The sequence below is a fragment of the Kogia breviceps genome, chromosome 7, assembly GCF_026419965.1.
Source record: "Kogia breviceps isolate mKogBre1 chromosome 7, mKogBre1 haplotype 1, whole genome shotgun sequence".
Lineage (NCBI taxonomy): Eukaryota > Metazoa > Chordata > Mammalia > Artiodactyla > Physeteridae > Kogia > Kogia breviceps.
In genome coordinates this window covers 63,285,349-63,307,107 of record NC_081316.1, presented here as the reverse complement: position 1 = coordinate 63,307,107, position 21,759 = coordinate 63,285,349, and the positions used below count along the sequence as shown (strand labels likewise).

At 38.5% G+C, this 21,759-nt stretch overlaps 1 protein-coding gene across 1 annotated transcript in view; it reads right to left on the bottom strand.

Annotated features, from left to right (window-relative positions):
- Positions 1 to 21,532, bottom strand: part of GDPD4 (glycerophosphodiester phosphodiesterase domain containing 4) — a 104,094-nt gene extending 82,562 nt beyond the window's left edge. The window contains exons 1-8 of the mRNA XM_067039522.1: positions 21,435 to 21,532; positions 15,075 to 15,168; positions 12,198 to 12,257; positions 5,378 to 5,476; positions 5,210 to 5,303; positions 4,294 to 4,371; positions 3,346 to 3,491; positions 2,865 to 2,947 (exon numbers count right to left, since the gene is read on the bottom strand). Coding sequence (XP_066895623.1) covers positions 2,865 to 2,947; positions 3,346 to 3,491; positions 4,294 to 4,371; positions 5,210 to 5,303; positions 5,378 to 5,476; positions 12,198 to 12,257; positions 15,075 to 15,168; positions 21,435 to 21,532 — 752 coding nt within the window. The remainder of the gene's footprint in view (positions 1 to 2,864; positions 2,948 to 3,345; positions 3,492 to 4,293; positions 4,372 to 5,209; positions 5,304 to 5,377; positions 5,477 to 12,197; positions 12,258 to 15,074; positions 15,169 to 21,434) is intronic.
- Positions 21,533 to 21,759: the final 227 nt, after the last annotated feature.

Genomic DNA, 21,759 nt, shown 5'->3' with positions numbered 1-21,759 from the left:
TATACCATGTTCTTGGATTGGAAGAATCAATATTGTAAAAATGACTATACTACCCAAAGCAATCTACAGATTTAATGTAATCCCTATCAAATTACCAATGGCACTTTTTACAGAACTAGAACAAAAAATCTTAAAATTTGTATAGAGACACAAAAGATCCCGAATAGCCAAAGCAGTCTTGAGGGGAAAAGACGGAGCTGGAGGAATCAAACTCCCTGACTTCAGACTATACTGCAAAGCTACAGTAATCAAGACAATATGGTACTGGCACAAAAACAGAAATATAGATCAATGGAACAAGATAGAAAGCCCAGAGATAAACCCATGCACCTACGGTCAACTAATCTATGACAAAGGAGGCAAGGATACACAATGGAGAAAAGACAGTCTCTTCAATAAGTGGTGCTGGGAAAACTGGACAGCTACATGTAAAAGAATGAAATTAGAATACTCCCTAACACCATTTACAAAAATAATCTCAAAATGGATTAGAGACCTAAATGTAAGACTGGACACTATAAAACTCTTAGAGGAAAACACAGGAAGAACACTTTTTGACAGAAATCACAGCAAGACCTTTTTTGATCCACCTCCTAGAGTAATGGAAATAAAAAGAAACATAAACAAATGGAACCTAATGAAACTTAAAAGCTTTTGCAAAGCAAAGGAAACTACAAAGAAGACAAAAAAACAACCGTCAGAATGGGAGAAAATATTTGCAAATGAATCAACAGACAAAGGATTAATCTCCAAAATATATAAACAGCTCATTCAGCTCAATATTAAAAAAAACAAACAACCCAATCCAAAAATGGTCAGAAGAACTAAATAGACATTTCTCCAAAGAAGACATACAGATGGCCAAGAAGCACATGAAAAGCTGTTCAACATCACTAATTATTAGAGAAATGCAAATCAAAACTACAATGAGGTATCACCTCACACCAGTTAGAATGGGCATCATCAGAAAATCTACAAACAATAAATGCTGGAGAGGGTGTGGAGAAAAGGGAACTCTCTTGCACTGTTGGTGGGAATGTAAATTGATACAGCCACTATGGAGAACAGTATGGAGGTTCCTTAAAAAACTACAAATAGAATTACCATATGGCCCAGCAATCCCACTACTGGGCATATACCCTGAGAAAACCATAATTCAAAAAGACACATGCACCCCAATGTTCATTGCAGCACTGTTTACAATAGCCAGGTCACAGAAGCAACCTAAATGCCCATCAACAGACGAATGGATAAAGAAGATGTGGTACATATATACAATGGAATACTACTCAGCCATAAAAAGGAACGATATTGGGTCATTTGTTGAGATGTGGATGGATCTAGAGACTGATCTAAGCCTGTGCACCACAACTACTGAGCCTGCGTGACACAGCTACTGAGTCCGTGTGAGTCTGTGTGCCACAAATGCTGAGGCCCGCACGCCTAGAGCCCATGCTCTGCAATGAGAGAAGCCAACGCAATGAGAGGCCCTTGCACCGCAACAAGGAGTGGCCCCCGCTTGTTGCAACTGGAGAAAGCCCTCATGTGGCAACGAAGATCCAACGCAGCCAAAAGTAAATGAATAAAATAAATAAATTTTTTTAAGTTTAAAAAATTTTTTTAAATTAAAAAAATTTTTTTAAATAAAAATGAGGTGATCTGATATTACCTCTCAAAGTATAGACCAATCATCCTGGGGAAATTCCTTCCGAATTAAGCATGTTTTGGCCCACAAATTTGCAGAATCTGGTTTCTCTCCATCACCTTATTATAGATAACTCTTGTTAAATTAATTAGACAAGGAGGCCATTGGACTGAGGGGACTTGAATGCCGGGCAGCCTACATAAGCAAACCAAAATCTGAGCCTCAAGGTTACAAAAAACCGAAACCTAAGGGCATCCAAACACAGTTACCTAGGCTTTATGCTAAAGTCAATCAAATAATGTCCTTTCTTGGTTTCTGTACCCTCTCTCTGTAAGTCTCTCCCCTGGTTCTTAGCTGAGGAGTGTTCCTAATGACTTCTGATTTGGTTCTGCCTGATTTGAATCGATTTTTGTTCAAAAAAACTCTTAAAATTTAAAATAAATAAATAAAATAATAAAGATAATTTGGCAAGGTTACCTTTGTAAATCCAATTTAAAATATGAAATTGAGTGATCTAGATTTGTAATTATAAGTTCAAATCTCATTTATAAAAGGACTTGAAATATATTGAAACATTTAAGGTTTATACTGTTATACATTTAATGTGTTAGATTTATAAGAATTACCCAAGTATTCTGAAAAGATTTAAACAACTGCAGTACCTTAAAAAGAAAACACATTAAATGCATAATTTCAGTTTCTAAAGTATTCAACTAAAATGCATTAAATATTATTCAAAGGCCCTGAAAAATGCTATTTAAAATGTTAAACTTATAAATGGAGTAAGGTTATTTGTAAACATGCTATGCCTCCTTCACTGTCTGGGAACAGCTCTTAGGCAGGACTCTGACTCATCTGCCTCTACCCAGCACTCAGAAGAAGGATATAGTAGGAATATAGTAAGTTCCCAGGGAATGTTAGTTAAATAGATTGCTAACGTAGGGTGTGGGGATAAGTTGTAAGCATGTTGGCAGGGGGGACAAATTTGAATTAAGAGTAGAGACTACATAGCGTGTGTATAATTTATGAACCTGTGATTGAGAATGTAGGGGTGCAGATATATGGTTTGTAAAGAAGTGGTTCGTGTATGTATGTTATGTGCAGATGTGCCATGTGAACACAGGAGAAACTCCCCAGGGCTTGCCCTCTGTACAACTTGAGCCAGGCTGGAGTCTTCCATGGTACTGGTCTTTTCTCCTCCCACCCCCTTCTTTCCTACCTCATTTGTACATCACTCTCCAGCCCAAAGGCCCCATGTTCAACAGCTTTCTCAAAGGCCATCATGGTATTCTCAGGCCCCAGCTGTGGAAGAAAAGGACACCAGGCCCTTAATCTCAGAGTCTTTTCTGCCAACATCTCTTTTAGGGTAGGGAAGGGGCCCAGTAACAAAAGGACTTTAGGAAACAGAGTTTGGCTCCCCTGGCTCTTTTTTCAAAGAACCTGCCTACATTTTGCTCTACCCAATCTGATTCGGGGACTCTGCTCATCTGATGCAATGTCACTGGGCACAATAAAGAGAAATGGACTGAGAATTAGGTGACCTGGGTTCGAGTCCAACCTCTACAATTAATTCCTTATTCTTGTCATCTCAAGCCAAACCCTTTACTTCTCCAGGAGTTCCTAAGATCTGATGTTCCCTTGTCTCATCCACAAATCCATGCATACCTGTACTCACCCACATCCATCAGGCTCAGACCTACCATGGGTGCACCTCTATGTCCAAAGAAGTTCGGCTTGGGTCCCAATTTATCCTTCTCTTGAATACAGGGAGAATAAATCCCCAATGGAAGCAAATAGAGACACAAAAGGATGAGAAAAAAGGGCACTCCAATAGCCACTTGTAGAGCTGAAAAAGTTGGAGAGAAGGGGAAGTAAGAAAAAAAAAAAAAAAGGCAAACAGGAATGGAGAACCATCCCAAGCAACTAACTATCCCAAAGCAACAGTCAATAAATACCCAGTCCATGGGTTCACTGACTCTGTGGACTCACTGATTTACTCTATATTTCTGTCACATCCTTATGTTCTCTCAATGATTTGAAAGCAAAAGAATATCCAAATATATGCATTATAATTAAGTAAATATTATTACAAATGCAAATTTACAAGGGAGTGAATTGTACAAGAAGTGGGAAGCAAAAGAGAGGAAATGTTAAGGAATATCTTCTCAGAAGGAATAGTTCAGTTGCCTCTGAGAAAGCCCTGAAGCCCTTTAAAGATCAGCCTAAAATGCCACTATATTGAAGGCAGTGAGGCATAGCAGAAGGGATACTAGTTGACAGAAATCTGACTTCAAAGCCAGACTCTACCACTTCTAATTGTGTGAATCAGACATGTTGCTTAACCTCCATTCTGAAAAATGGAGCTATCCTGCTACTAACATCTATCTCATAGAGTTGATATGATAGTTGACATCACAGGTACTCAATAAATATTGAGTATTTCTCTCTCTCTCTCTCTCTCTCTCTCTCTCTCTCACACACACACACACACACACACACACACACACACACACACAGCCTGACCACAAAACCTGTTATCACTTGCCACTGCCCAACACTTACTATTTTAGACCTCTGAAGATGTTACCCATTTGTACATTTTAAATTACTACCTATATCACTTTCAAATCTAGATCTCCAGCTCTAACCTCTCAACTTTATAAGCACATTACACCTCTTGTTTCTTTTTCTCTTATAACACGCCATCTGGTATCTTCTGATTCTACCTAAAAATTTAGGAAATGCAAAAGAAAACAGTGCATTATTGTCCGCTTGAAGATCCTGCCCCCAGGTACATTTCCTAAAATTCACCCTCCACCTATACACACACATGTGTACAAACACACAATGGCAATACTGCCAACCAAGTCTTTCTCTTGCCTGCATCCTCGCACAAGTCAGGAAGCAAGCACTCCTTGTTTAACCAGTAGTAAAAAAGAGACACAGAAAAATGTCCTACTGGTTTCTCAATAAGGTGCTGAGAGATAACTCCACTCTGAAAACTGTTTCATGTACAGCTCTGATTCTTGTTTGTTTCCATGATATTAGGGCAAACATTGAAGAGGAAAACAGTGGCAGAGGTAGACATTTCTGCTGCTGATGGAAGTTCCCCGGCGTGACAGGGACTAACCAGGGCCTGCTATGAAGTACTAAGATGTATCCAGGGATATCTGCACCTGGTTCTTCAGTTTAAAATAGCAATATTTGAATACAAACTAAAAGAACTGTGACTTGTACCATCACTGGTCAAATAAAATTAAAATTGCCTCTACCCTCCCACCAGCTACTCCAATCCATTCCCAGTCAATGTGTAACAACAGAGAGAAAATTCTTGTTTTTCTAGAAGGAGAATCCATCTTTAGAAAAAGGACTATTTGGCCAGAGAAATGCTATGACAGGCCATGTTGGGTTGTGAGTCTGACCACAAGGATCTTGGCTTGAGTAACGAGCTAAATGAATTTCAAAGAGGTATAGTGCTGGCTATCTACTAAGCTTGTTTTACTAAGTATGGAAGTTAAAGCCAGAGCTGAAAGAATTAGGCAGGGTTTCACCCACAGGACATACCTTCTCCTTCCAAATGGATCAGGTAGAAGGCCACAGGCCAGGAAAGCATAACCATCACAGATATGCTGCTCAGGTGTATGTAGGGAGCAAAGACCTGGGGGAAAGCCAAAAGTCAAGCTGAACACATCTGAACAGACAGGGCTACAACTAAGGATGGACGGTGCTTACCTGCAGTGACAGCCCAACGGTGAGCCAACTGTCTTTCCAATAAGTGAATAAAATCCAGAAAAAGAACGAACATGTCAGAATCACCAGCAGAATCAGGATCTGGGGAAACAAAAAGAATCTCCTAACTTCCAAGCACTAAACTTGGATGAGAACCATCCTTAGGAAACATGTGTGTGTCCCTATAGTGTCAGGGTCCTTGTTTCCTCATCCTTTTAATTTAACCATCCTGCAAATGCCCAATATTAGATGGATCTGATAATTTACCCTCTTTGTTCCCAAGTCTTTGTTGTGTATCATGGCTGGAAAAAAAATTACACAGCTGTGCAGTCTGATGGCTTTACTAATTTATCATCTCCACCTCAGCTGGGCCCTCAATATTGCTTGGCATGTCTTACTCAGTTTCAACAATGGCCTTCATAAATATTTACTACTTTTTTTATGTGACTCAGTACAGTCACAAGTAAATAATATTTTGTAATTGCCCTTCCAGTGCATGTTTTCCCCAACAGACTGTAAGCTTCATGAGGTCAAGGACAATATTTGTTTATAATTATATCTTCACTGCCTTGCAGAATATGTCTGATACATAGTAAACATCCAATAAATATTTGTTGAACTGATGAAAAAATCTGCTAGCCAGAACACTATTTACTTTATAGAGAAAGAACATTGAGACCAAGAAGACACAATTTTCACTTCTTCCCCTTCAAGTGTAGTTTTTCTACATTTGTTGCCCTCTAGAGAGTTCTTGGTTCCCGCCCTTTCATAATCTCTGTATCTATGAAAGCAACTGAATCCATAATTAAACCTTCTCATGAAATAATTCCAGGCCTTACTGCCTCCAATAGTTAATTTTCCAAATATTTAAGGAAGTAATATTTCCACTTTAACAAACTCTTCTAGAGAATAAAAAAAGAGGGAATGCTCTCTAACTTGTCTTATGAAGCCAACAAAACATCGATACCCAAACTCAACAAGTACATTACAAGAAAGCAAAAGTATAGGCCAATTTCTCTTATACATAGATTTTATATAGATGCAAAAATCTTAAATAACCTATTAGCAAACCAAATGCATTACAACACAAGGTTTAATTGTCAAATTAGATTCACATGAATCTTATGTGATTCGGTGATCTTACCCAATACCAAACTTCACTAACAATTTAAAGGATATAGTCAATTATAAAGTACAAATAAAATATTATTCTCATGAATAAATCTGATTCTGTCAAATGCAGCTACTCATAAAAAGGTCTTTCCTCTCCTGTTTTAGGATACATGCAGATCTTGGACTTAAAATGTGAGGTGTGTTTTTTGCAGCAATTTTTTGGATCTGTCTCCTCGAGTAATGGAAATAAAAGCAAAAATAAACAAACAGGACCTAATTGAATTTAAAAGCTTCTGCACAACAAAGGAAACCATAAACTAAATGAAAAGACAACCTACAGGAGGGGACAAAATATTAGCAAATGATGTTACAGACAGGGCTTAATTTCTAAAATATACAAATGGCTCATACAGCTCAATATCAAAAAAACAAACAACACAATCAAAAATGAGCAGAAGACCGAAACAGACCTTTCTCCAAAGAAGACATACAGATTGGCCAACAGGTACATGAAAAGATGCTCAACATCACCAATTATTAAAGAAATGCAAATTAAAACTACAATGAGGTATCACCTCACACCAGTTAGAATGGCCATCATCAAAAAGCCTACAAATAATAAATGCTGGAGAGGTATGGAGAAAGGGGAACACTTCTACACTGTTGGTGGGAATGTAAATTGGTGCAGCCAGTATGGATGGAGGTTCCTTAAAAAACTAAAAAATACAGCTACCATATGATCCAGCAATCCCACTCCTGGGCATATACCTGGAGAAAACCATAATTCGAAAAGATACATGTACCACAATGTTCACTGCAGCACTATTTACAATAGCCAGGACAGGGAAGCAACCTAAATGTCCATTGACAGATGAATGGATAAAGAAGATGTGGTACATATACACAATAGAATATTACTCAGCCATAAAAAAATAATGAAACAATGCCATTCGTAACAACATGGATGGACCTAGAGATTGTCATACTACGTAAAGTAAGTCAGAGAAAAATATCATATGATATCACTTATAGGTGGAATCTTAAAAAAATGGCATGAATGAACTCATTTACAAAACAGAAATAGACTCACAGACATAGAAAACAAGATTATGGTTACCAAAGGGGAAACGGGGATGGGGAAGGATAAACTAGGAGGTTGGGATGAACAGATACACACTACTATATATAAACTAAACAACAAGGATCTACTATATAGCACAAGGAACTATACTTAATATCTTATAACCTATAATGGTAAAGAATCTGAAAAATAAAATATATATATTCAGTCATATATATATATGTATGTGAATCACTTGGCTGTACCCCTGAAACTGACACAACATTGGAAATCAACAACACTTCGATTAAAAAACTTTTTTTAATGTGAGGTGTGTTTTGAGCGAAGTGTGTGGAAACTTTGCATCACAGAAGGAGCCTTTTGGGTTATGGAGCATCCTTATCTTATATCCCATTAATTATACAACTAGAGCCAGCCATGTCTCCCACCCTACAAATCTATAAATTCCAAGCGTATAAGGATTTTCCATTATCTTTTGCCTAATAAATACCTTTAGTATGTTTATAAAGAGTTTCAACTGAGGTCATTCATTCCTCTCGGAATATCCCTAAGTAAAAGGAAAATAGGTTATAGGCCTGGTGCTAACCCTTTCCTTCTGGGTTTATTCTTTGTACACTAAAACTGAAACTTGAAGCCCTACAGAATCTCTGTTGTCAATTGAAGCAGTCTCTCCTCCCAAGTCCAATAAGCCTAATCCTTCATGGTTTGAAGCCCCAACTAAGGTGGTCACCTTCCAAGTGGATGCCCACTCTTCTCATACCTCATCTGCATTACTTCCCCTTGCCCACAGACTCATAACCAGAATTAGATCCTAGAGTGCCTCTAGAGATGGTTTTGTTAAATTTACTGACCAAACTCTGTAGAATATATGTGTGGGATGAATCCTAAGGTTGTCAGACAAGGAGAAAAGAATTTTAGATTGGACTACATTTATTGATATGTGTGCACTTACCAGAGATTATGAATTCAATATACCAGAATCCAGGTATTACACAACTTAGAGTGATTCTAATTGCTTGTTTCATTTTCTGAAACTGTGTTTCAATAGTGGCCTATGCTTGCAAAAATATACACTGGGGAAAAGACAGTCTCTTCAATAAGTGGTGCTAGGCACTATACACAATAGCCAGGACATGGAAGCAACCTAAGTGTCCATCAACAGATGAATGGATAAAGAAGATGTGGCACATATATACAATGGAATATTACTCAGCCCTAAAAAGAAATGAAATTGAGTTATTTGTAGCGAGGTGGATGGACCTAGAGTCTGTCATACAGAGTGAAGTAAGTCAGAAAGAGAAAAACAAATACCACATGCTAACACAAATATATGGAATCTAAAAAAAAGTGGTTCTGAAGAACCTAGGGTCAGGACAGGAATAAAGACGCAGATGTAGAGAATGGACTTAAGGACACAGGAAGTGGGAAGGGTAAGATGGGATGAAGTGAGAGAGTGGCATGGACATATATACACTACCAAATGTAAAACAGATAGCTAGTGGGAAGCAGTAGCATAGCACAGGGAGATCAGTTCGGTGCTTTGTGACCACCTAGAAGGGTGAGGTAGGGAGGGTGCAAGGGAGACACAAGAGGGAGGGGATATGGGGATATAAGTATACATATAGCTGATTCACTTTGTTATACAGCAGAAACTAACATAACAATGTAAAGCAATTATACTCCAATAAAGATGTTAAAAAAAATTAAGATACCTTGAAAATGTTCTTTACTTAAGTGTCTGAGAATATTGCTAAATAAAATACCATCTTGCCTTCTGTCAATTAAAAAAAATACATGGTGCTGGAAAAACTGGAGAGGTACATGTAAAAGAATGAAATTAGAACATTTTCTCACACCATATATAAAAATAAACTCAAAATGGATTAAAGACTTAAATGTAAGACCAGAAATCATAAAACTCCTAGAAGAAAACATAGGCAATAACTTTCTTTGACATGTCTTAGCAATATTGTTTGGATATGTTTCCTCAGGCAAGGAAAACAAAAGCAAAACTAATGAGACCTAATCAAACTTAAAAGTTTGTGTCCAGCAAAGGAAGCCATCAACAAAATGAAAAGACAACCTGTTGAATAAGAGAAGATATTTGGAAATCATATGCCTGATAAGTTGTTAATATCCAAAATATATAAAGAGTTCATATAGTGCAACCCAATTTAAAAACAGGCAGAAGACCTAAATAGACATTTTTCCAAAGAAGACATACAGATGGCAGCATCACTAATCATTAAAAAATACAAATCAAAACCACAATGAGATATCACCTCACAGCTGTCAGAATGGCTATTGTCAAAAACACAACAAATAATAAATGTTGGCAAGGATGTGGAGAAAAGGGAACCCTAGAACACGTTGGTGGGAATGTAAATTAGTACAACCACTATGGAAAACAGTATGGAGGTTCCTCAAAAAATTAAAAATAGAACTACCATATGATCCAGCAATTCCATTCCTGGGGATATGCTGAAGAAAATAAAAACATTAATTGAAAAAGATATATGCACTCCAATGTTCATAGCAGTTTTATTTACAATAGCCAAGATATGGAAACAACCTAAGTGGTCATCAACAGATGAATGGATAAGAAGATGTGGGGCATGTGTGTTTGTACATACATACACACAATGGAATATTAGTTAGCCATAAAAAAGAACGAAACTTTGTTTGCAACAACATGGAGGACCTGGAAGATACTCCGCTTAGTAAGTCAGACTGAGAATGACAAATACTGTATGTTTTCATTTATATGTAGAATTTTAAAAATAAAACAAATTAATGAATATAACAGAACAGAAACAGACTCACAGACACAGAAAACAAACTAGTGGTTACTAATGGCAAAAGGAGTGGGGGAGGGACTAGGTGAAAGGGGATTAGGCACTAACTACTAGGTATAAAATAAATAAGACACAAGGATGGAATGTATAGAACACAGAATACAGCCAATATTTTATAATAACTTTAAATGAAATATAATCTATAAATATATTGAATCACTATGCTATATACCTAAAACTAATATAATACTGTAAACCAACTATACTTCAATTAAAAAAAACAGTGGCCTATGCTTTATAAAATTTGGATGCCAGCAATTTCTTGGTGTAATATGGAAGAAAGAATCCAATGATTTACTGGGAAAGGTTGCTGGAATGCTATCACCTATGATGAGCTAACCCACTCCAGATCACGTTCTATGGGATGAATCAGAGGACACTGAAAAATACGTTGCTGAGGAAGGTGTCAGCATCCTTGAAAAGCACTGTAGTGGCTATCCTTTACGCCTGGATAAAGGTGAGAGGTGCTGCCACTGAAACTGGCTTCCTGATTTCAAAGGCAATGATGAGATTCTGCTGTGGCAGAGGCGAAGTAGCAGCACTCACTGCCAGAGGCAAGGTAAGCATGGTTTCTATAAAAGGCACAAGCCTGAAATGATAATCAGAATGGTATAATCCATAGAGTTATAACTTGGTAGTAACTAACTGATCATGGTGCCCCAGTTCCAAAACAGAGGGTGATCTCAATAAGGCCCATTTGTTCACTTCTCAATCTACATTCTTTCTCTATAAGATCTTACTTCAATTTTCATCTATTCTAACTTTTAAATTTATATTTTCAGTTCATACTTCCCTTTTGAGTAAGAGGAAATTTAAGGGGACCATTCAGAGAGTTTGACATGTTCCTGTATTTGAGGAAATACAAGGAAATAGTAACAAAACCATGCTTGCTATAAATAGCAAGAGGCTATGGCTGGAGATGCTCAAGCCCATGGCAGAACAAAACAAGGAAGGCTATCTTGGAAATGAGCTGTATGTCTTCAGATGTTGGGTTAGTGGTGCCTGCTTCCTTGGACCAGATACGGATCCTTTGTAATTGCCAGTATAACTTTAAAGGGCTCCAAACTAAGGGAGAGTCAAAAGGACCTCAACACAGAAATTTCATGGGGTATATAGGAAGACAGGCATTGACACCACCAAGAGAACTGCAGTCAAGGTTCTCAGCAGAAAGGTCTCTGAAAATACGCATTGAAAAACCCGTGTGGTAAAGAGCCAACAATTGTGCATTTACCTGGTCCTGATGGGCCCTCTTGCCCCTCCTTGGGGGACTTTGTTCTTTTATCCTATCTCCCCATCTCCTGGGCCCTACTCTGGTAGAAGAAAGGTAAAAGGACAATCATGCTCGCTCCACCGCTGCATGTTTGCAGGTCTGGGTCATGTGAAAACAGGGGAAGGGAAAAGTCTCATAAAGTTGGAGTTTGGTTTATTACAATGAACCGAAATTTTTAATGATTGAATGAGAATGTCCTTTTGACCATAAAGGACTGGGAAAATAATGGAGTCCGCCTAAGGTTTTATGGGGATGGGAACAACAGAGTCACAGAGTGAGCTTAACAAGGAGTAGTAAGAAAAAATAAAGTTTGGATTCAGCTCCTTCAGTAAATCAGTTACATCTATTAACAAATTTAATGATTTCAGTTAAAACAGTGTAAGTAGATCTTTTTCATAAGGGGAACAATGAAAGAAAGGGCAACTCTGTATTCAACACAATGCTAAAGAGGCACATTCAGTCCTGGTCTAAGGTCTCCTATGAAGGAAGATTCAGATGTCCTACCTTATGACACCAGTGCAGGTACAATTCTATCCCCTCCCAAAGCAACAAAGATCCAAGTATCTGAAAAAAACAAAGAAGAAAAATGAGATTATTTTGAAATCACCAAGATGCTACCCCAAACACTGTTCTGAACTCAAAATTCCTTTCACAGTCTGGCATTACATTCACTTCTTGCTACACCTGCAGTTTTCATACTCTGGGAATTTGCCATTCTGTTCCTCTGCCTAAGAAGCTCTCCCTCCCCATGCCACTGTCCCTTCAAGGACAGTTCAAATGTCACCTACTTGTACCTTTCACCAGCAACCCCAGGAAGAATTTATTATTATCTTCTCTGGGATTTTGTAACAGTCAATACACTGATATCTTTCCTGAGTTTCTACCAATTTCTTGGTAGGTATTACTTAGAGCCACTTGTTAGAGAACAGAGGTCGGGGGCCAGCCCTTCCAAGGGTCACTTAAAAGCTCTTTCTTGAGGAACCAGTGCCATTGTTATAATTGCTAACCACTGTTGTTAACATTGGTATTTAGTCAATAAATCTTAGATAGAATTTGAATCTAAATCTAGCCAGTCACCAAGTCAGTGTGGAGATAGGAACTGATAACCAGAGTCCTCAGATGCTTAGGATATTAATGAGAGTTTGAATGTGTAAGTCACTTAGATTTTTGTCAAAACAATTTTATAGATATAATTCATCTGTTCTTTACCCAGCCCTATAAAATACCATTTTATTAAATATTATTATCATTCTCATTTTAAAAAGAGACTGAGGCTCAGAAGAATTATATGACTTGGTCAAGGTTACAAGGTAACCTCAAGATAGAGCTAGGAATAGGACCCAGATCTCCCTCTTTGTTCACTGTTGTTGCCACTATATGTATCCAAAAATAGGTAGGGTAGAAAGTTTGTGAAAATACATTGCCTTATTGGACACTAGAACTCATTCACACCTTAGAAGCTAACTATACCACTTCATGTTTATTGTGTATGAAAGCAGTACAATTCAGTGGCCAGAGTCTGGTCTAGAGAACATCATTCATCTGTTTTTTTCCCCCATTAAAAAGAAAAGCTTCTAACTGGTCTCTCTGTCTATAGCCACCCTCCACACCACAACTTCCAGGATGATTTTCCTAAATAGAAATCTGATTTATGCTAAATGTATTAGCCTACTTTTCAGGCCTTCCAAAGTCTGTCACAAGCCTATCTAAAAAGAGGTTACCCATTTTTCTTCAATATGTCCTACATGCTAACAGTACTGATTGTTCCCTGTTACCTAGTCACACCCCATACATAGCTCTCTTTTTTTTTTTTATGGGAGTAAAATTGCTTTACAATGTTGTGTTAGTTTCTGCTGTACAATGAAGTGAATCAGCTGTATGTATACCTATATCGACTCCCTCTTGGACCTCCCTCCCTCCCTTCCCCTGCCCATCTAGGTCACCACAGAGCACCGAGCTGAGCTCCTTGTGCTATACAGCAGGTTCCCACTAGCTATCTATTTTACACATGGTAGGTAGTGTATTTATGTCAAACCTAATCTCCCAATTCGTCCCACCCTCCCCTTTCCCCCGTGTCCACATGTCCGTTCTCTACGTCTAGGTCTCTATTCCTGCCCTACAAATAGATTCATCTGTACCATTTTTCTACATTCCACATATATGCGTTAATATACGATATTTGTTTTTCTCTTTCTGGCTTACTTCACTATGTATGACAGACTCTAGGTCCATCCACATCTCTACAAATGACCCTGACTTTGTCATGATGTTCCCACAGTCTGGAGCTTTCTTCCCCATTAGCATAAACACATGTCTAAATCCAACATCCCTTCAAGATCCCACTCCTGTGCCACCTCTTCCAAGAAGCCTCACTTAATCCTCTTGGCTGTAAGTCGCCTCCTCCTTCTCAGAACCCATGCAGAACATTATTTAGGCCACTCTATGACAATTATAATGCTCTCTCTGTGTTGGTTATTTTTCTCTATGACTTAGTTCTCTACTAGGTTCTAAACTCTCAGTGATTAAGGACGACTATAACTTTACATCTCATAACTATCACTTTGAAGTGCCCTACATGAAAACAGAAACTGCACATGTCTTGTTGATTTCTGTATCTTCAGTACTTATCACTCATATAATGATCAGTATACTTTGTTGAAAAAAAAATTAATTCAAATGTCAACTGATTTGGGGGTTGCATTCTTCTATATCAGACAGGAAATCAGTGGGGACAAGGAATCATTAAATCAGAGAAAGATATATATGCCCTATGTATAATTGGGCACTGAAAAACTCCAGTTCCTTAAAATTAGTCTCTCACAAGCTTTCCGCTTCTTCAAACTCCTCTATTTCCTGGCCTGAATTTCTCACACTACATGACACTACTATATGTCAGACAACAGAGGCAGGGTCACTAGTGCGTAAAGACTTTCGCTAAAATATACTTCACACCTGGACTAAGGATTAGCATTTGCACATTAGAACAGGTTTAACACACTAGCCAATTTGTAAGGCCCAGAAAGACTGATTCTTAGGAGATGGGCTATGAAATTCAATATGTAGAAGTACTGCCATGTGAAGGTGTAGGTGTCTAAAATGACAATACTGAGTGAACCAGAAAATAGGCTATGAAACAGGGGAAAGATGTTCTGCCACCATTTCAAAGGGTCAAAGTGGTAAGACACATCCTCTAACAGCACAAGCCTTTTTTCCTCCATCTATCCCTCGTGCCTAATATTCTTGGCTGATGTAAACCCCAACTCTACCAAGAGTGATCTGAGGTTCTGAGGGCTCCCAGCACAATTGGGAACCATACCACAGACAGAGTACCTCATGAGCCTACTCAGGAAAAGAGTGGGAGAAATGGAAAACATTACTCACCAGGAGCAATGATGTGTAGGCAGCCAGGATCCCAAAAAAACTCAGCAAGACAATGGACCAGAAGAACCAGAATCCTGTACCTAGAAAAATGACCCTGCAAAAATGTGTTTCAGTCCTTAAAATACAGTAAAAAATTAGTAGCATCTGTGTCAAGGATGGGGGGAGATAAGACTGGACTAGATGAGGTAAAAGATAAACAGAGGGAGATAAGAAGAGAAGGCAATTTGGGAACAGATGTGTGAAAAGCATTGGGGATATTCAGTTGAGAAGTTCTAACTTTGTCCTACAGGAAACTGGGTACTTTAATGAGGCTCTGTCTGAGTGGTATGATTTTTTAAACTTACTCAGAATATATCAGTATATTCAAAAATTATGTTCTCTTTAAAAAACAATATACGGCAGAAATTCTGGAATTCCAAAAGAGAAAAAGTCCACTGCCTTAATAAAACTAACACTTTCCATTTTGGCAGGTTCCTGGTCCACATGAATATATGTTTTCTTACATAACTGCAAGCCACCATATTAATTTCTCTATTCTGTGTAAGAGATTTGGCCCCTTTAAAAATAGTCCTGATGTGTTCCATTCCTAAAGTAGTTTATGAGGGAAAACTGCTAATAATTAGCCAAGAGAAACAGTGTTACACTTGGTCTACATATTGTATGTCAAAATTGTTTTAGACCATTCATTTAAAGATAACAGAAATTACCTTCTCACCATATAAAATCTGGAGAAATTGTATATATATATATATATATATATTTTTTTTTTTTTTTTTTTTTTTTTGCGATATGCGGGCCTCTCACTGTTGTGGCCTCTCCCATTGCGGAGCACAGGCTCCGGACGCGCAGGCTCAGCGGCCATGGCTCACGGGCCCAGCCGCTCCGCGGCATGTGGGATCTTCCCAGACCGGGGCACGAACCCGTGTCCCCTGCATCAGCAGGCGGATTTTCAACCACTGCGCCACCAGGGAAGCCCAAGAAATTGTATTTTAATACAGACATACGGTTCAAAGATACTGCATTTTTTATAAATTGAAGGTTTGTGGCAACCCTACATTAAACAAGTCTATTGGCACCATTTTTCCAACAGCATTTGCTCACTTCATGTCTCTGTGTCACATTTTGGTAATACTTGCAATATTTCAAGCTTTTTCATTTTTATTATAGTTGTTATGGTGATCTGTGATTAGTGATCTTTGATGTTACTACCACTACTCACTGAATGTTCTGATGATGGTTAGCTATTTAGCAATAAAATATTTTTTAACTAAGGCATGTACATTCTTTTATAAACAATGCTATTATACACTTACAGACTACAGTATAGTGTAAGCATAACTTTTATGTGCACTGGGAAACCAAAAAAATTGTGTGACTTGCTATATTATTCACTTTATTTCTGTGGTCTGGAACTGAACTCCCAATATCTCCAAGGTATGCCTGTATAAAATACAGATTGGTGAACATATTACCACATTACAAATAAGAAAGGAAATTCTCTTTGGTCAGGGGCTATAACATACATCAATAAGAATGAAACAAGCAAGCAGCCATCCTAGCGAGAGCTATCCCAGATCAAGACACTAAGAGTACTTTCTAAAAGATGAGCTCACAGCCAGGAATCAGAAAACATGTAAGGAATGTCAACAAATTCACCCAATAAAACCAACTAATAGAACAACTTGCATACAAAAAATTATAACTAATAGAACGATCAGAAAAGAACCACAGGGCTTCCCTGGTGGCGCAGTGGTTGAGAATCCGCCTGCCGATGCAGGGGACACGGGTTCGTGCCCTGGTCCGGGAAGATCCCACATGCCGCGGAGCAACTAAGCCCGTGAGCCATGGCCGCTAGGCCTGCGCGTCCGGAGCCTGTGCTCCGCCGCAACGGGAGAGGCCACAGCAGTGAGAGGCCCGCATATCCGAAAAAAAAAAAAAAAAGAACCACAAAATATGTTCAAGGTCTTCAGAAAATTAAAGGACTCACATCCATGTAACAAGAATAGATGTTTTAAAACAAGCACATTAATTATCAAAACAATGAAATAGAGATCTTAAAAAACATGTAAGATGACCTATAATGGAAAAGAATCTGAAAAAGAATATGTGTGTGTCTATGTGTGTGTGTGTGTGTGTGTGTGTATAGCTGAATCATCTTGCTGTACAACTGAAACTAACACAGCATTGTAAATTAGCTAGACTTCAATTTTTAAAAAATGCAAGACGGACTTAATAGTAGCCTAGATACAGTCAAAGAATTAATCAAACAGCTTAACCAAGTAGTAAATTTTGACTTTGCTTTCCAAGTGAGAAAGTTAAGGTTTACCATTTAATGGTGCTTTTATTTTTCTAATCATTTTCTGGCCACATTTGATTTTTTTTTCACTCCCTTTTAACCTAAAAGGTCTTCTTTTGTACATTCAACCACACGTAAATATTATTATTCGTTTAGTTCAGCTCAAAACCTTCTCACCAAATTCAGGTGAAGTTCCCACCCACCCGCCATGAACTGCAGGAAGAATTTTGACTTTTTTCTCTTTTTCTCTTTCCCTCTTCTACTTCTTGTCCTATTCACCTGTACTCACTCTAGGTGGTGGTAGTGGGGTAACACATGGGAGTGAGAAGAATGAAAAGGAGTTTGTTTAGGTGACTGCCTATATATATATATTAGTGGGGATTGAAAAAGGAAGTCTTTCTTGGCCATCACTTCTTTAAACTAGGAATACACAGTTGCTCAAGACTATGCAGTAGTACTACTCCCTCTACATGGATTGTCCACCTTAGGGTTCTTCTGACTTAGTATTTTCAAGCAGTTTTCTCCACTCTGCACCACTGTTTTACATCTCTCTAGCAGTATAATCACACACACCCCTGGATGAAGTCCTTCTCATTCAACAGAGACAGTCTTCTTCTGGCAGCCTAGTCAACCTTCTCATCTAAATCCACATTCTCTACACTAATGTTTAAAGAAATCTTCCTTGCTTTCCCATAGGTGTAAGGTGCAGCTTTGATGCATCTTCTCCCAATGCACACTGTACATACCACAGTGCTTATCAGCAGAACCAACTGTTAGCTGACAGTAACTCTGAGAAAAAAAAGACACATCGTGATGAGGCACTGGGTACATTCACATTACAAAGAATGAGGAGACAAGTCTAACCCCACAACACACATGGGAAAAAAAGAGAAATGATGCTTACCCCATCAAAAACTCTGCTCTACCTCTCTCCAGCTAAGGGAAAAGCTGGACAATACATTTTTAAAAATCTAAATCAAGACATCATAGAGTGAAGAACTATGGAACCAAGATCCAAATAAAAGAGGAAATCCAGAGACATAACTTGGGATTTGGGTGATTTTTGTCTAGAAGTGGCTGAGATACAGGAAGAAGGGGTTCCTGTAATCTTGCAGGGCTAGAAAGACAAAAGGGGAAGGGAGTAATCTGGTAAACACTGTACACTTTGGTTTGGGACCTTCTAGGACTATATTCTAAGAGTAAGCACAAACTGGAAATAGACTGCTTTGTGGGGATTGAATCCTAGCTTTGAACCATCTAAATCCAATTTGTGAAATTGGATTATGGTGAATAGGATTTGCTAATACCCCTGGTTACCTGTCAGAGTAACTCTCTGAGAAGACATACTATAATTCAAGGTCTCAAATCACCTATACAACTTTTTATACACAAAGCCTGGCACTCAAGCAAAACTATGAGGCACACTAGGAGACCACATACTGAATGCCAAAAGAAACAATGGACAACATAAAAAGATCTTCAGCAAATCTAGATAATAGAGGTATCAGACACAGACTTCTGAATAACTATATTTAAAATGTTTATACTGGGTCAAAATTAAGAATTTCAGTAGATAGCTATTAAAAAGAAGACCAATTAAGAATTCTAGAAGGGAAAATATAGCAATAAAAATTAAGAACTCAGTGAATGGATTAAATAGCAGGTAAAACAGAGCCAAAAGGAATTTGCTAAACAAAAGACCAGAAAAAAATATCAAGCATGAAACAGAGACACATGAAAAAAATACATGAGAAATACAGAAGAAAGGGTAGGACACTTAGAGGATAAAGAGAAAATACCTAACATAAAATTGAAGTAGAGGCAATAGAAAATGGGATAAAAGCAATATTTGTAAAGGTAATGGCTGAGAACTTTTCCAAAATGATTAAAAATACTGTATTGGTCTGGGACCACTCAGAAAAGGAATTATTGTAGGGATTAGATCTTGGGCTATTACAGAAGCTGTGAGAGAAGGCTACGTTAGACTGTTAGATCTGCTCCAACACTTGGCCTAAAGTTGTAGAAGTCAGACAGGCCAGAAGTTGGAAAGTAAAACTGAACACAATATATGGGGAAACTGAAACCCATGAGGAGGAACTAGAACCCTCAAGGACAAACTGAAACACGTAAGGATAGACTGGAATGCATGAGGACACACACAAACCATGCAACCTGTGTCTATCACTGTGTCAAGGATTTAGCTAAGTTAACTTCTATTAGCTAAGCTATAACTCCATGGTATTGCCACCGTGGCACCCATTTTGTTTGTCCAAGTGGACCACAGTGACCTTAAATTGACACTAGTACCCTCAGGGAAGCACATGACCTACGAGCCCTCAGTCATAAGCAAATATAAGGCCCTAATATGACTTCCACATAGCCCTTGTGATCTACAGTCTCGCATGCTTCCCATCACCTGTATGCCTCATGTGCCCCTTAGACAAGACTCCCATGGGGCTTACAAAAACTCTACTCTTATAGTTTGACTTAATCAATCTGGCCCTAGCCCAGGAACCCCAAAGCACTCCAGCCATGGACCATAATAAAGGCATGTGCCCAGGTCCTGCCTCACTTTCTGTCTACACAGAAAGTGTAGACACTTTGATCTCCCTGTGTGGGCCCTAAAGGCATCTGTGTACTTCCCCCAGTACCTACAGAAGTAATAAACTTCTCTATTTTAATTTCTCTTGCAGTCTGTTGTTGAACCACCACTCACCATTGCTGTTGCCTCAACTGACCATCCAGCACCCTGTGTTCCACATAACAAATGTTAATTCAACAAAGTCATAACACACTTCCTCCAACCTTGGATAATAACAGTGACCTGCATGAAAAGTTCATGCCTTTCATCATTTAGCTGCATACTTATCTGGCCTAGGACATGAGGAAGCTGAAGAAGACCTGGCAGGAGCAAGAAGAATGTGGGCCCAGGTGCTTCCCCATGGCAACTAAGTGAACTACCAGATATTGACATTGCATGGAGGCTTTCATAATGCCTGGGTCCATCACTGATCTTCAGAGTATAAAGAAATAGCTAACGATTCACTTCCTACTTCCAAACTGTATACCAATTTTTCTTGTAATTAATCCTAACCCAATCCTATACTGGGAATGGAATTGTGAGAAATGTAGTTTCAGTTTAACTAAGTGGACCCAATTAGTACACTACCACAATCCACTCGTGAGCAACTTGGTATTCATACACACCTCTATTAACCATCCTTACTTTCTATCTAACATGATGTGATTATCTCTCATACAACCAAAAACACACCAATCCTCTCCCTAAAAAAGGATACAAAGTTCCTTTATTACCTCTATGTGATGTTTATACCTCTAATTTAAGTACTGATATATATGGCCAACTACTATTAACACACCTTATTTTCAATGGTAGAAGAATGGGAGAAGAGAAAAACATATAGACACACACACACAGAATTCTGGCTCCCATGATCTCTATCATTTGGTATCACGAGTGATGACGTTAACCATTTCAACGATTATGTTGAAACACCGTTGCTAACTTTGAAGACAGAGAAGGCCACAAGCTAGAAGCTGAGACCAACTCCCCTCTGACAACCACTAAAGAATGAGCACATCATTCCTACAACCAGAAGGAACTGGATTCGGCCAACAACTTGAATGAACCTGGAAATGAATTCTCACTCAGAGCCCCAGGTATAAGCTCAGGCCATCTGGCACCTTGATTTCATTATGAAATCCTAAGCAGAGTACCCAGCCAAGCATGTCTGATATCTGACCTAAAGAACTGAGGAAAAAAATGGGTATTCCTTTAGGCCATTTAATTTGTGATCATTTGCTACGGGAGCAATGGAAAACTGCCCATTAACTTTACTTGTGGCTTTAGGACCAATGGGAACTCACTCTTATGTTTGCAACTTTTATTTGATGATGGAGTATTGCTGTGAGGATTCTGCCTGCTTCTGAGTATATTTATTCCAACTATGCATTCCAAAACTAGAGAAATAACTGCAGGGTGGGTTTGGGGACCCACTAGACCCACTGTAGAGATAGGTCTGAACCAAAACTCCATTGATTACCTATCTCCATTGATTACTCTGACTGGTGAATCATAGTGCTGCTTTATATCTCCAGGAATTTGTATCAGTTCAGAGTCAGTGTCCAGTAATTGTCCCATAAGTATTTTTTCTGCCCAAGGGCACAACCACCCTGGTAAATAGCCAGATGTTCTTTGGGGGGAAAAGAGGAGGAAGATTGACAATATACAGTTTTGTACAGGCAGGTCTTTTGTATAGCAAGGTCCTTCCTCAAGGATTTCTCTTCATTCAAGAGCTAATTTGTTTGGTAAATAAGTAAAACAGAGAATAGGAAAACAACAGGAAAAATTAACCAAACTGAGAGTTT